Genomic DNA, 16,736 nt, shown 5'->3' on the forward strand with positions numbered 1-16,736 from the left:
GGTGTTCCAGGTCTACAACTGCGAGGTGGAGTCACTCCCCAAACTCATGACCACAGGTGAGATTTGATAGACAGAAACTTTATTCATCTCTCACAGAAATTCACATTTCCATCTCCAAAGAGGAAACACACAAGGGCGTGCAGTGATAGGAAAACACTAAATACTAGTATAATAATAGAACCAAGATCAAATAAAATAAAACAAGATGCAGTCTCATAGAGATAAAAAATAATGTCCCAACAAAAAATTCAGTCCCATAGATAGACACTGCTTCGGCCATGTCAATGCAATAATCCTGAGAGTATCGATAAAAATTATCATGTTCCAACCATCTTTATAGGTCATCTGAGGAGTGGGGCAGAAGTCAGAGGTCAGAACTCCATGTAGTGTGGCACTGCTGCTCTGCAGGTAAATCTGTCAATATCCAATTGATTTACACATTAATTATATAGTCAAATATTTTCCACTTGATATAATTGATATTATTATTATTACTGCTATTAATAACAACAATAATAATATAGTTTTAAAAGAATAACAAAAACAGTCGGGTGTTGTTTTTAAAAAATAAATAAACAGATTTATTTGTCATTAATTTCATGATTCGGCTGTCAGTCAGATTTAAAGTGTATAAATATAAAGGTAAACATTTTCACGACAAACAGAAGCTCATACATTAAATACAGAATTAATACTTTTCATTTCTTATTTACAATATATGTACAGACAGGAAAATGTAGTTGCTGAAAAGGAAATATTAAAAGTCTTGGTTTCATTTTTCTGAAGAAAATGTGATAAGGGTTATATTTGTGAAGGAATGTCTTAAACAGGTGAACAGACTTTATAAATTAAAATTACAACAGAAACATGAGGGGAAACTGCTAAAAACAGACATCATTTCTCAGAAGACCAATGCTTTAAATATTAAATAGATTCCTGCCAATAAAAAGTAAGTGTAGACATTTGATTTTTCGATTAGAACAAACATTTGTATTATTTTTTTTATTAATAAAAATATTTATATATATTTATATAATATATTTTTGTTAATATCCACGCGAAAATTGTAAACCGAATTCTGGATAAAATACAAAATAAATCATTTTATGATTTTCATCATTATTTAAAATTTTCGAGTTTTCTCTACATTTTAATTTTATTTTTGAGTGAGATTGTGAGCTTAATTGAACGACATTTTTTTCAGATCAAAAAGTTCTTTAATTATTCATTATTTAATAAAGACGAGCTCGTCTTTTAATTTTTATCCATAAAACGGAGACGATTTGTTTGGGGGGTGAGCCGGCAGGAGTGTGGGTCTGATCTGCGCCTTACAGGACCTGATAAATCAGGTTTGGTTCCCGACTGCTCCTTGGAGAGGAGGCCTGAAGGGGCCCAGGAGACCCGCGGCCGTCTACGGGTGGCGGCCCGCTGCTGGTGGCGGTGGAGATCCGCTCCACGATGCTGGACAGACAGTCGAGACTGGAGTTCCGCTCCGCCTTCAGGCTGCCTGCGAAACAGAACCAGGCGGAGCAATTGTTGACAGAACCAGGCGGAACAAATATGGCAGAGCCAGGCGGAGTAAATGCTGACAGAAAGGGCGAAACAATTATCATAACCATGAAGGAACACTTACTGACACAAACAGGCAGAGGAATTATTATCAGAACCAGGCGGAGCAAATACGGACAGAACCAGGCAGAGGAATTATCATCAAAACCAGGCGGCACAACAGAATCAATCGGAGCAATTATCCTTAAGGGCGATTTTTGAAAAGTTGTATTTTTTCCCTCTATTTTGCGTTATTTCGATTCTTTAAAATAAAATTCGAATCTCTTGTTTCTAAAGTTCCCGCGTTTGAATCAGAGCTTTTTTTTCTTTTCTTTTTTTAAAAAAAAAGCTCTAATCCAAACGCATAAATCTACGAAATCGTCTTCTCTAAACCTCAGTTTAAATACATTTATTTGAAGAACCCCTTCCAGAAGAATGTGTCACTAAATCAGTTAGATAGAATCACTATTTTTCTCACCTTTTGGAGTTTGCGAGAAATAGCTGCTGTAATAGCTTCCTCTTCTGTTTGATTGACAGGTCGGACCGTTAAAATCCGTCTGAAGATTAAAAATAAACCTGTTAAAATCAGGCGGATCAAAATCCTTTCACAATAAAAGAAACGGAGCAAGAAATTTAAATATTTTGAAAGAATCAAAGAAAACAATCAAAACTGTGAAGAATGATTGTTCAATACAGAACTGAAATGTAAAAAAAAAAATCGTTTGAAACTTAACCTTATCGGCTAAATATCTGATTTTCAATGAGCATTAAACACAAATGTCACACAGCACAAATAAACATTAAAATCAGATGACTTAGTTTGAATCCAAAAATTTGCAGCAAATTCAAACTGGAAAAAATCCAAAGCCTAAAAAGACTTTATCGAAATAACAAGAGAGCAAACGTTAAAGAAATTAATGCACATTAATGCCTCCCGGTCCCGGACCCACCATGCCATCGGAGCAGTTGGAGCGAGGGCTAGACGCGTCGGAGTCCCCGCTGTAGTGCTCCAGAACGGTGTAGAAGGCCTCGTCCTGGCCGCCTCGGAGCAGTGCCTGCAGGGATTCGATATAGCTGATGGCGTTCCTCAGGATCTCCACTTTGGGCAGCCGCTGGTTCGGGTTGGTGTTTGTGCAGCGTTTCAACGTCTCGAAGGCCTCGTTGACTTTGCTTAGCCGCCGCCGCTCACGCAGCGTCGCCGCCTTCCGTCGGTCCACGTTTGTAGTCTTCCGCTTGCAGGCCTTGCAGGCCCAGAGAAGACAGCGTCCTGCATGGTGGTGCCCGCTGGGTGCACGGATGTGCTCGTCGTCCTCCGCCTCGGTGTGATGATGAATGTGCAGAAGGGACGATGGGGAAGCGGAAGATGAGGAAGGAGAGAGTGAGGATGAAGAGCAGCAGTCATCCGGCTTCAGCAGGCCCGCGTGGACCAGGCGGGGGTCCATGTCCTCAAAAAAGTGCATGTCAGAGGTGCTGAAGCAGGGGTCGTCATAGAAGTCGTCAGCGGCAGGGATGGAGAAGGAGATCTCCGACAGCTCCATCATTCAGATCTCACACGCAGCCACGAGGAAAGGTGGGAGTGGGGATGGGGGGGAAGTTCCAGAGGAAGACTGCGGGTCCGAGATTGAGAGGGGGCTCCGAGAGGAAGACTGGGATCCCAGAGGAAAACTGAGGTCCAAGAAGGAAACTGGGATTCCGAGGGGAAGTGCGGGCTTAAAAACAACAGCTGTAGGAGCGAAAGAAGAAGAAAAACCTCTTTTGGGGAATGTCAAACTGGTCTGGACCCTCTGGACTGACACCTGATTTTATAGCCTGAACGCCAGCAGAGGGCCGGGGCCCGACACCCCAACACAAGTCTGACCAATGCCGTGACATTGGGTGGGGCCTACAACTTCACGGTAATTAGTGTCCAATAACCTCAAACCCCCACGACGAAGTACTGTATTAACAACAGGAAACTACTGCAGTGACAGAAAAAAACTATGGCAGTATGAGCAGAAATGAAAACAGTCTCGCAACTGAAGTCATAAACCAGGTAATGCTATGTAAACAACTATTGTGGACATTCAGAAAAATATTTATATTTTGAATTTATCATTCTCCCCTGAAGAGGTGAAGGTGGGTTTAACTGCAGTTGACCAAAGCTGCCGCTAGATGAGGATGTAGAGTCCAGCTGCCGAGGGCTCGTGACAGCTGTGTTGTACTCCTTAACTGGACTTCATTTTTTAATGAGCCGGACGTGACGATACCTTAGGAGAAAACACCCTTGCATTCATGAAAAATTCATTGCTTCTGATGTTATCATCACATGTTTGCAGGAGAGTGAGGAGGCGAGGAGCAAGTGGAGTGACATGAAAAAACAGCAAGACGACCTGCCTGCCACTAGTGGGACAGTGCATGAGTAAAACAAGAGTGATGTGTTTCTCAGCATGCAGGGATGGACTCTGCTGCAGATTGCTGGCGATACCATATTTTTATGAGGATGAATCCACATCTGTGATCTCGGCCAAGTCAACCTCATTAAATCCCTTCTGATAGCATCGTCTTCATCAGATCACAGGTCAGCTGACATGTATTAGCAGCAAGGAAAGGTAAATCTTCTGAGAGCCTACGTCCATCATTGGATGTGTGTTCCAGACAATTTGATCACTGAAAAAGCTGCTGGAATGCTCACTCCTCATTACAGAGACAAATATAGCATAACTTGGTCCAGAGGGGATAAATGGAGGCTGTGGTGTTATGTGACAAAATGCACCAATGATGAATGATGTTGCATTACAGGCTGGGGGAGGGGCAATAAGAAAAGGGACAAACGTGAGGTGGTGGATGTGTGTGGAAACCCGGACCACCATGAAGGCAGGAGGAAAAGGAACAAAGCTGGAATGATTCAGTTTTAGTATTTTACAACAACCTCAAGCTCTTCTCACTTTTGGAGGAAAGAATCTTTCACTCCATCATTACTGATGACAGAGTGGTGGCAGTGGGAGGTGCTCCACTATAATGATAAAAAAAATGGGGCTCTTGCAGGATGGGGGATCATCAGATCACACTGTTGCTACTTGTTGCTATTGATACTGTCTTTCTGCCCTATAAGATGCCAGTTTACATCCTCCAAACCTACACTCTTCCCATCCAATACCAAATCCCCCATGGTGATGAATGTGCGCTGGGGTACAGTCTGTCCTAGTGGTCAGTCATTGGTGGTTGTCCCTCCAGGACGTCATCTTAGATCACAGAAGCATTGCATTTATTTCCATGTCCTTTCAGACCTCCAGCTGAGCTCCTGATGGGGTGATGACCAAGATCAGCAGCTGAATAGAGGAACTCACACACAGGGGCTCAGGAGATTGGCCTCAGCAAGTCCTAATGATGTTTCAGAGGTGTCCCACCCTGGTGGTTCACATTTTGTTACATTCCCATTTTGTGCATGATGGTGTATGTGTTGAATATTGACACCATCCAGGAACAATAAAGCATTCCTGTGAAGAAAAAACCCCCACCAAAGACGAAAAGAACCTTTGGGAAGAACAAAGATTAGAAGGGGAAAAGCTGCTATCATTAAAATACAGTTCAATACTGTTGGATTTCAGTTTTAAAAATTTACAGTAAAAGAAATTAAAGACAAATTCAAACAGCAGCTTTATTTATTCCAAATGTTAGAAGACGCACAAAGCGTAAATGATACATTCATCACCCGGAACAGACAGAGACACCATTAATTATCAATAAATCGGTCAAGAGATCGGGATCAGGTTGCCCCATCTGATCTGGGGGTCAACAAGATTCTGTCCTCATGGAAACATGGAAGTCAAGTTCATGGCTGGAGACTCCGTAACATAGACTATGTAACCATAACATGCCAGCCATCAACACTGTGGTGAACAGCTGTAGGTCCCGGGGACACAGAGGTGATCAGGTTTCAGGGTGTGCATCACAAAAAATGAAGCATCCTGACTCACAAACTGTCTGAGAGCAATTGGATTATTTTACCATATAAACTCTTCACACAAGAAAATATGAGACACACAAAAATGAAAAAAATAAAATAATATTATGGCATTAAACTTGTCTTCCGCTCACATATTTCCTGTGTAACTCTCACTCACTCACTCACACAATCACTCAAACACATACACACACACACACACACACACACACACACACACACACACACACACACACACACACACACACAGAGTGTTACCATAGAGGTCACTGTTTAGCAGAATTAAAGGTCACAACAGGTCACTTTTAAATCAGCTTCTTTACTGAAACAGGAATCTAACAGATGTCTTTCTATGACAACCAACAAACACTAAAAGGGCCAGCAGGACGGTCCCTTTACAATAGCCTTGTCCGGCTCAAGGTTTCTTCCAGGAAAAGGGGAGTTTTTCCAGCTACTGTTGTTTGTTGGGGGCCAGGCCCTGGGTGCCCAGAAAGAATTTTGATTGGAACAGACACTGCTAAATAAAGACGAAGTGGACTGAACTGAATTGAAGGTTTCATCCACCTGAGCCTGTTGTCTCAGCCGTGCTGTAATGAGTGGATATCACAGCTGTGCCTGATATTACTCCACATCTTAGCAATGACAACAAACTCCTAGCTTAAGTCTTGCTAAGCTAACTGATGGTCTTTACAAGAGAGTGAATCAATGAATATTAAGAAGATATCTAAACACTTCCAGCACTTTAAGGAATTTCCTGGAGATGTTTCTGTCAACAACACTATGGTTAACTTGGCAATACAAACATAGCATCTTCTTTGCCATCCACCCCAGATACCCCTAGTATGTCCTCAGAAACACCCAAAGATTTAGTGGATACACAATCTAACATAATGTCAAGAAAGTCGAAATTTCTGAATAGCCAATGTTCTTGCAACAACAACATATTCCCTCATTTTTAGTTTATGCTTTGGTTTCGGGTGACCTCCCGATGTTGTTTATTTTGAATAATCAACGTGAGATTGTGTTTTCATTACTTATACATCTCTTCAGGCCGTGACATATGCTCATCATAGCACAGCTAAGGGGCATTATTTGGCCCAGCATGTCTTGTATTGCATAATTAACCTGTGTCCATGCCATATTTTCCACCAAAGATTTAATGCAAGTCATTCTCAAACACACTGTGATGCATCATATTTCTTTTCAGGGTGTCATTAGCCCGCTGGCACACGGTTCATCCGGCGTTATGGACCCTGTTTCTTTCAGCACCTGCCAGGATATCAAAACCCGCCCTCCCCCAAGCAAAGGCCCTCAAGTGGACAAAGGTCTATCCCACTCATGTTTGAGAGTGCTGGGTACCCTCCCTTTCTGTGTCTTGTCTGTTTCCCTTGTTTGTCTGTTTTCAGGCTGGGCGGAGCAGTTTCCTGCCTCTCCTCTGTGGGGCGAGCAAGGCACACCTGAAGATGATCTCCTGTCATTATCCACACCTGCCGTTCTTTCCACTCGTTGCTGATTTGTTGTTAGCATCCTGTGGTACAGCCTGGCTCCTAAAACTCTGTTTGCACATTTGTTTCCTCAAACCTGTTACCTGTCTGGAACTAATTGTTTGTCTTTCCTGCAGATCGTCTCCTGGATGCCTGCTCACGCTGCTCAGCCTGCTCCAGTCTGACTTTGTTTGTCTCTCACATGCACCCTTTGGCTCAGAACTTGGACCTCAGTAAACTTGTTTTCAACCTCACCCTATCGTGTGTGTCTGCAGATCCTACCAAAGTGGGGATGGTGAGGAACTTGGATTCTGATATCTTAAAAAACAAATGTGGCCAGCTTGATTTAGATATCAAAGCGCCATCTGCTGTAGTTGCAGATGTCGGCCTGCTCTGAGGCCGCTGAATCAAACAGTGACATCAGCCTCTAAAGCAGCACAGAAAGTGTCTCTTTCCCTTAGGGGTTGGCAGTTGGACATTAATCCCACCCTGCAACCATAAACCAAACTGGACACCCAACAACTTTCAGGGGCGCCATCCAAGCCCCTGCTGCCAGCACAGAGCCAGGAAAGAACCACAACACACACCTTCACGCACAAATTTAGATTTACATCTTTACATGCACATGTGAGTGTTGATAGCAAACAGAGGTCATATTTTCCTGTTTAACTTGATGAAGTGAGTGATTTCTTAAACACTGTCCTCAGCTGAATCTTTCTATGAACAGTGCCTCTCTGCACTCTCCATCTGTGAAAGGGCCCTTCCATGACAGTGGTTAAAGAGGGTACTGCATAGGTTCCAATAAATGCAGGTAATGAGGATTTAAAATGTTTTTGTGATTCTACTGTATTATGAAAACAGCTGGAAGGCCAAATAAAATCATTCCAGGTTACTAAAATGTTATTTTGTAAAAATAAATTGTCCAAAAATCCAGCTGAATAAAACAGTTTCGCTAGCAGATGTCATGATCCAGCTTTAGCTGGAGTGCTGTAAGACTTAAACAGGAACTGAGAATCTCAGCATTACAAAAGAGTTTTTACAAGCTTAATTTAATCCCTTTACTGACTGTTTTATTACCTGAAAGCTTAATATGCCACTGTACTTTTATCATTGTTTGATACTGTTTTTATTAGTCCTTCCAAGGTTTCATATAGTTAGTTTCAGCCAAATTTGATTTTTTGTTGTAGCGTTATCAAAAAGTAGTCAACTTTTCCATTTGGGTTTAACTTAACTGTGAATGTCTGGCATATCAACATTGAACAAAACAGGAGGTCTAATAGACATTTGACTTTTCATTCTTTGTCACAGCCCCATTTCCCCAGTTCCCTCCTGTCCCTCTGCCCCAGTAATTTTCCACTCTCCCTGCCTCTGCTCCACTCGACCTGCCAGCCACTCCCACCCCATCAGCTCAACTCCACTCACCTGCAAGCACAGCTGGAGCTTATTCCCAATCAGCCCTGCTTATAAGCCTCCCCTGCACTCTGTCTTTGCCAGATTGTTCTTCTGCTTTCATGCGAGACTTTCCAGCGTTATTTCCCTGCCTGTCTTCGTTCTGCCTGCCTCGCCTGTTCCCCAGACAACCTGCCTGCTTTCTGCCCCTAACTATGATTTCCGCCTCAGCGTTTCTGATTCTTGTCTGCTCACCTGGTTTTGACTTCTCCGCCTGGCCCCGACTTTGCTGCTGCTCGTCCCCAGTCTGCTCCGCTACATCGTCAGCCTCCTCTCCTGTGCGTCACTCCCGCCCGCTGTCAGCAGAACTGCACGGTTCCGAGGATTTACGTCCTTCCCCCTTGGTTCCGCATTCCGGCTCTGCTCGGCCCACTCCCCGAGCCTGCAACCCATAGACTTTGTGTGGGCCCTGAGCCTGAAGAACGGACTATTTCCTGTGTTTCCTTGTCTGCCTGAGTTCCTGTTTGCCCGTGTGCTAATAAAAGTCATTACCACGGTCCAGTTTTCCAGAGTGCTGCTTTTGGGTCCTAATAGCACCCGTCACATTCTTGTTTAATTCCCTCTCCTAAAGAATGGATGACTGTCAGTTCACTTAAACAAAATTGCACATGAGGCAAAACATCAGAAAATCCCATCAAGCATCCTCTTCATATCCTGCAGTTTATAGTAAGTACTTTTTGGGGGTTTCTCGGTTTTAAATTAAAAAGAATCCATTCCTGCACATTGATATGTGGAAATCAACAGTGATTGAACACATGGATCTTCAGAGAACTCCTGTCGGGGGCAGAGCCTTAATTCATTCCTTTAAAAGATGCTCAGTGGTGCAAGAAGAAAAGAATGCTTGACTTCTGGGTCTGAGAAAAACAGAACTAAGCATGTTTAGAGGGCAGTCTACGGGAAGGCCCTATACTCTAAGGAGGGCCCCATAGCATTTCTGAAAAGACTTAGATTTAGACTAGGTCTGGACCTTTAGTCTAGACCTTATTGATCCCTTGGGATGACTCCCTCAGGTAAATTTGTAATACCATCAGCAAATTAAAAGAACAAAAGAGCAAAAAACTGCTGTAGCTGCCGGTACCTGTCTGCTGCCTCAGGAGTCCCACAGGCCAGTAAGGCCCGATACGACTCCTTCTTCAGCCTGATGGCATCCCTCACCTCTGGTGTCTACCAGCGGTTTCGAGCATTGCGGCCACAACAGGCACCGACCACCTTGCAGCCACAGCACCAGTCAGCTGCCTCAACAATGGCGGCGCAGAACATGGTCCACTCAATGTCCTACGCCTCCCCCGGGACATGGTCAAAAGCTCTCCCAGAGATGTGAGTTGAAGCTCCTTCCCAGCAGACCCTCACAATACGTTTGGGTCTGCCGGGTCTGTCCGGCATCCTTCCTCACCATCAGAGCCAACTCACCACCAGGTGGTGATCAGTTGACAGCTCTGCCCCTCTCTTCACCCGAGTGTCCAGAACATGCAGCCGCAAAGTCGATCATTGACCTGCGGCCTAACGCATCCTTGTGCCAAGTGCACATGTGGATGCCTTTATGCCTGAACAAGGTGTTCATTATAGACAATCTGAGATGAGCACAGAAGTCCAACAACAGAACACCATTCGGGTTCAGATCGGGGGGGCATTCTTCCCAATCACACCTCTCCAGGTCTCACTGTCGCTGCAAACGTGAGCATTGAAGTCACCCAGGAGGATGAGGGAACCCCCAGAAGGAGCACTCTCCAGCACTCCCTCTAAGGACTCCAAAAAGGGTGGATACACTGAACTGCTGTTTGGGCCATAGGCACAAACAACATTCAGGATCTGTCCCCCCACCCGAAGGCGAAGGGAGGCTACCCTCTCATTCTGCAACGAGGATTGCCACCCTTGCCCACCCAACTCACAATGCACCTGACCCCCTTGGCCCCTCCTGCAGGTGGTGAACCCACGGGAAAGGGGTTCCATGTTGCCTCTCTCTGTGCCCAATTTGACATCCCAGGCCCTGACATCCTTCACAGGAACTGCACAACACAGACGCGCCACCTCTTCGGGTCAGGATTCAGCAGTCCACTTACACTTAAAGGAGAGTGGGCACTCCTTCGAGGACAGCCAAGTACAGATACTGGCCAGAGAAGACCGCTGGTTTGAAAGGGGTGTCAAGGAAGCTATCCATGTCAAATTGGAAAAACCATCCTTAAACAGAGGTGGTGGCCTGAGGCACTTCCTATCACCCACATACAATGCAGTCCTCCACTCCTTCCAACAGTAAAACAAACATTTACACCATTCCAGGAGACCCAGTGACTCACCACCATGTGATCCAGCAGACAAAGGGGAGACACCTCAACAGAAACTAGGTGAACGACCCAACCAACGACCCTGCTAACGACTCTCAGGTGACCACCCAGATCAATAGCATGCAGATGGTCCATATTTTCAAGCTCTCTCCCCAGCAATTTCAGAACTGAAGAAGCCTTCTGGATAGAAGGCGAAACGTCTTCAAGAGAAGAAACCCAGTCCAGTTGACATAGAAAACTACCTTGGATACAATGACCTGGATGATTGAGAATCTACACAGAAATCTTAAAAGTAGAGATAGAATCAGCCTCCCTTACCTGGACAAGGAGCTGGTTCCACAGCAGGGGGGCCTGGTAGCTAAATCCTCGGCCCCCATTCTACTCCTAGAGACTCTGGGGACCACAAGTAAACCATCATTCTGAGAGCGGAGTGGTCTATTAGGATGATAAGGTGTCACTAGCTCCTCTAGGTAGTGACGCTAGGCTAAGCCTCTGAGGACCTTGTAAGTCAGAAGAAGAGTTTTAAAAATGATTCTAGTTTTAATGGGCAGCCAATGAAGAGACGCCAGTACAGGATGTATGTGATCTCTTTTGTCAATACCTGTCAGAACGCTAGCTGCAGCAATGTGGTGGGAGGATATTCAGGTGGACCGGTAGTTGTACACCAGGAGACTTAAAAAAAAATCATCCACTTGTCCAATAAACATATGGTGACAACCTTACAATTGAGAATCATTATTGAATATGCATAAACACTTGTATTACCCATAGATACAATAAAGAAAACATGATAAAGAAATTAATAGGGCAGAATCATTGAGGCTATTTCAGCATTGCTGTCGTAGTTTTCTGTAGCTTGCCCATAATAGCAGTAAAGTAGTGTCCATTTTTAATCTGATTACCCAACAAATCAGTACTAAACGGACTGGGAGAATGATGTTCCAGCAGTCAGTCCTTCGTTTCGGTAACTCGGGTCACATGACACACTCAGAAACTGAACATTCATCTTATCATTCATGACCCTTTGACTGGCCATGAATCTGAGAGCTGTAAGGTCATGACCCCTCTGACCACTTCCTTCATCTGCCTGTATGGAGCCCAACTCTTGAGTGTCAACTGGGAATTTAAGCTTAACAACTCAAACAAACGTCTGACCTGACAGGATTCACTGACAAGGAAACCTGCTGGGTGAAAAGTGTTGCCTCTATATGAAATGTTGGTTCATTCTTGATCACAATGCTTCAGTATAGATTCATGAATAAAATCCACCATGTGCTCTGCCTCTGGAGCTGTAAGTTAATGAAAAATGACATTTAATGTCTGATATAATTGCTGTTTAAGTCCAAATGTCAACTGTGTAATGGGTTAGCTATATATGGATTTCCGTTTATTTCTAATACGACAGATTGGACTATCGTGATATGACATGTTGACCACGACATAGACGCAGGTCCATTTGTGACAGCGGAAGAGATGCAGGCAGATCAGAAAGTAGCGCTACAAAACAAGTCCCATCATATCGGAGCAGGTTCTGGTTCTGGTCCAGCAGCAGCCAGCCAGGCTGCCTGAAAAATGACAGTCCATCTGATGTTGACTCAACTGCTGTGTCTGACCCTGGAACCGCCAGAGGCTCTGACATGATCCATCTTAATGCAGATAAATGACGTTCTGTTGGGGGCCATGACATTGCAGTTATCTTTGTAATTTACAATTGGAAATCATAAACTTGAATAAAGCAGGGCATCAGGTATTTATGTTATCACTGTAAATATGAATCAACCTTTTTCAAGTGGGACCATATAGCAGCACTAACAATATGTGGTGTTGGGATGGGGGGAGGGAAGGAGAGGAGAGGATAGATAGAGCAGAGGAGAGAGAGCAGGGGTGGTAAAGGAGAGGAAAGACCAGGAAGAGCTGTAGGAACAGCTCAGCTATGCGGAATCTTGAAGTGATCTTTGACCTGCTCAGTTAAAAGGGCTCAGCTAGTGTTCTGACAGAAAAGATCACTGGTGCTGTAGTGGCTGCCCATCAAATCCAGAATAGACTTTAAAACCCATGTGCTGACCTCCACGTCTCTTTTAACTTCTTTAGCCCATGGTTGTTTGGAGGTTTGATGGTGGTTGCATCCTCTCATATAATGACAAATATGTTAGTTTTAAAGACTAAACCTCTGAGGGAAGAATGACGACCAGGATGAGATGAAGTGCTTATTCTTGCAGTATATGTTTAGACATGTCCACGCCACAACTGGTGTGCCCACTTTCTGTGAGCTTTGTGTGACTTCCTGCTAGCAGATTTTCTGGTGTCTTTATTACAGTAAGTCATGAAATTCACCTGATATTGGGACAAACCAGCATCTTCAAGCCAGCATCCGTTTTAACCTAAATCTTCCTTTCAGAATGCTGCTCCGGTTGCTGATGGCAGAGCATCTCCTAGTTCTACCCATTAAAAGAAAAGTTAAAAGAAACCTCTTGGTATACAACTACTAAAGTATGTCCACGCAGCTCAGAGGATTGTATAGTGAAGGGTTTCTCCTGTTTCAGACTGCAGAAACAATCACACCATTTCTCTGCTAACACACTCTCTTATTGGCCAATCATGTTGTCACAGTCACAACAGCTGCCTCGAGGATGAAGAAGCTGCTTTGAGGGTGCCAGCCAGTCTGCAGGCGTGCAACTGGAGAGTCCCCTGGGGTCTGTCTCAGCCCTCAAAACATACACGCCGTGCGCACACAGATGCCCACTCACACACACACACACACACACACACACACACACACACACACATACATGCAGACGCACACGTGTGCACACTCCCATCTCCCTCAGTGACACAGTTGTGTTCATAAACTTTCATTTTTAGTTCTTATCACAGCCCTCTTGATGTGAGATTTCTCCACTACACAAAACTTTGTCCTTCCTGCACATGCTCAGTTGGGTTAGTGGGTGTTCTTACATGAAAGTGCTCATTTTAAGCACATTAAGATGACTACATTAAAGATGTAAATTGATTAGTTTCATGTACAAGAAATAGACTCTATTATTGTAATATTTTAATTTAACATTCTAACCACATACTGATACGTATATAGATACTTGATTCTTTTAATATACTGTATTTCACATGTACATTCTCCACTGTGCTCATGAACCTAACAACTTCATTGCTTTTTAACCAGAAATCAAATAAGAACTTAAAATTAAAGTTTATGAACACATACTGGGTTACTGATGGAGGTGCATATGCGTGCACGCGCATGCGTGTGTGTTTTCATGTGTTTCTTTGGATTGATTACAGCTGTTGGGACTACAACCTGTCTGATCTGCACCTGCCACCGACACAGGAAATGCACACACACACACACACTTGCAGTGCCCGGTCTCCATCTGACCAACTTCAGGGCATGCTGGGAGTTTGAGACCTTTCCTTTTCTATAATTAACAATAAAACATTCCTAATTATTAATGTTTAAAACTGAAACAGTTTTATGTAGATTTAACAGATGTTGGAATGATTCTAATTGATGGAGACTACGGAAAAACAGTTTATTATAAAGCCAAACATATTCAGACTTTGTTACTGCACCATAAATTACTTGACCTTTCATCTGATGTTAGTATTCTAACAATACATGGGATTATTCGTAAATGAGTAGCTAAATGAGTGGATCTCATCAGATCAAATCAGTCAATGATAATCCAAGCGATTCTTCCATTAAACATTATTAATTTTATAGAATCTTATTTTTAAAAATCCAATGTTAAAAAAAGGATGTTATTTTTCGCTCTTTAATTTTTAGATTAAAACAGTTAAAAACAGGACATTTGACAGGACATTAAACAAACTACTTAAATGTCTCGTCTCATCTCGTTTTCTCCCACTTATCTGGAGCGCGGGGGCAGCAGCTTCAGGAGGGGGCAAACTCCCAACTCCCCTCAAGCACCCCAGCAAGGGTAAAGAGCTGATCCGTGGTTCCACCACCGGGGCGAAACCCACATTGTTCCTCCTCGATCAGAGATTCGACTATCGGTCTAATCCTCTTTTTCAGCACTTTGGCATAGACTTTCCCAGGGAGGCTGAGGAGTGTGATCCCCCTATAGTTGGAACACACCCTCTGGTCCCCACTCTTAAAAATAGGGAGTACCACCCCGGTCTGCCAGTCCAGGGGCACTGCCCCCGATGTCCACACAATGTTGCAGAGGTGTGTCAACCAGGACAGCCCTACAACATCCAGAGCCAACATCCAAGGCCCCCACCTTGGTCCACCGCCCAATCCACACTGCACCGGACTCTTCATGCTCCTCCTGCGGGTGGTGGGTCCACTGGAGACGGGAGTGTCCACGTAGTCATTTCGGGCTGGGCCTGGCCGGGCCCCATGGATGGAGGCCTGGCCACCAGGTGCTCTCAATTTAAGTCCCAGCCCCAGGCCTGGCTCCAGGGTGGGGCCCCGGTAACCCTCCGGGCCGGGTACGGCTGCTGTTTTCGCTGTTCCATGATGGTTCTTATGAACCATTCTTTGTCTGACCCTTCACCTTGGACCAATCTGCTTTGGGAGACCCTGCCAGGGGCAAACTGCCCCAGACAGTATAGCTCCTAGTTTCATTAGGGTACGCAAACTCCTCCACCACAATAAGGTGATGTTCATGAAGGAGCTATTTAAATATGTCTTTATATAAATATAAGGACACTATTTAAATGTCTTTATATTTTGTTTTTTGTGTCATGTCTCATTCAAAACACACACTTGTTGATTGACAGGCAGGGCAGGTGTGGTCAGTCTACAGCACTGTCACACCTGTCGAGCTGACCCCTCAGTGCCAACAAACACACACAGACGTGGCCACACAACTCACACACACTTAGTCACACTCGCAAGCACTCCTCACTTCCCACTCATGATCAACCCTTGACTTTATTCCCATGGGCATAGTTACAGAGCCTCCCCTGTTGCCATTCACAACTGTGACCCAGACTCAGAGCATACCTGCTCTACTTTGGCGCACCACTGCCTCTCTGTCCCCTGTGAACTTTGACCTCTGCATCTACCCGATCTCCGCTGGACATCAACCCAACATTGCTGATGTCCACAATGTTGCCGACTGCAATGGATTCAGTGCAATCAGACTGTTATGCCACAGTCACACTGTTACAGCAATTTATGTATTTCAGTTGAACATTATTAATACATCATCTGTTACAGTCTCCAGCGTCTTCACAGAAACCCAGACCCTGACTGACAAACAACCACCACTCACTACGCTTTATTATTGCTTCAATCCAACCCTACCTGGACTGCTGAAGTGCATGTAAATATTTTAGTCTGACTGATGTTTGTGCTGTCTATACATGACTAAGACACCCAGATAATGCGATGAAAAATCGATTATCTATACCCTTAATTGGAGTTAAATTAGACAGCCCACATGCGGGTTGAAGAGCATGTGCACGTGGGCTGTCTAATCTGATCCCGAAACAAAAATATCCAAGACAGCTCCTGTCTGCCACTTGAAATCAACAGGTCATAGGGGAAACCCTAACCCTAACCCTGTTGATAGAGATGCTGCTCTGCTGCCTGACTCCACTTGTTTATTATGGGACCTAATAGTTTAATTGGAAAGGGGGCCAAAAAGAAAAATGCCAAAAAGACACATTTCACCATCTAGAGCAGTGTTCCCCAACCTTTTTATCACTGCGGCCCGGGGGAGTTGAACTGCCGGATAAGTGTGCCCACAAAGACTCACAAGTGCTACTCTATCCTACTCACTACGATAACGTTTAAACATCCCTTCAAAATAAGCTACAGATACGCTACAAAGATGGATATAAAGAACATTTTATTTTTATGAAAATTTTAACTCACCATAACGACAAATCAATGGGAGCCCTGCACTTGTTTCTCTTCAATGAGACGGTCCTATCTGGGAGTGATGGGAGACAATGACACCCGAAGTGTGTTGCTTATGCCCAGTCTACTCCATTGTTTTGTTTTAGTTGCTGTCACCGCAGAAAATCCCGCTTCACACAGATAGA

General features: G+C 44.2%; 1 protein-coding gene and 1 long non-coding RNA gene across 2 annotated transcripts; one reads left to right on the top strand and one right to left on the bottom strand.

Moving 5' to 3' along the window:
* Positions 1 to 57: 57 nt before the first annotated feature.
* Positions 58 to 6,623, bottom strand: LOC130535783 (myoblast determination protein 1 homolog). The gene is made up of 3 exons (XM_057051067.1): positions 2,499 to 6,623; positions 2,027 to 2,105; positions 58 to 1,507 (listed from the first exon to the last, which is right to left on the bottom strand). Exons 1-3 carry the CDS (start codon positions 3,087 to 3,089, stop codon positions 1,329 to 1,331), a joined length of 849 nt encoding a protein of 282 aa, XP_056907047.1. The 5' UTR covers positions 3,090 to 6,623; the 3' UTR covers positions 58 to 1,328.
* Positions 6,624 to 6,887: 264 nt separating this feature from the next.
* LOC130535794 (uncharacterized) lies at positions 6,888 to 8,422 on the top strand. Its single transcript, XR_008953204.1, has 5 exons — positions 6,888 to 7,024; positions 7,113 to 7,270; positions 7,437 to 7,602; positions 7,703 to 7,786; positions 8,284 to 8,422. It is a non-coding gene; the product is annotated as an uncharacterized LOC130535794 (long non-coding RNA).
* Positions 8,423 to 16,736: the final 8,314 nt, after the last annotated feature.

Source organism: Takifugu flavidus, chromosome 13 (genome assembly GCF_003711565.1).
Source record: "Takifugu flavidus isolate HTHZ2018 chromosome 13, ASM371156v2, whole genome shotgun sequence".
Classification (NCBI taxonomy): Eukaryota; Metazoa; Chordata; class Actinopteri; order Tetraodontiformes; family Tetraodontidae; genus Takifugu; species Takifugu flavidus.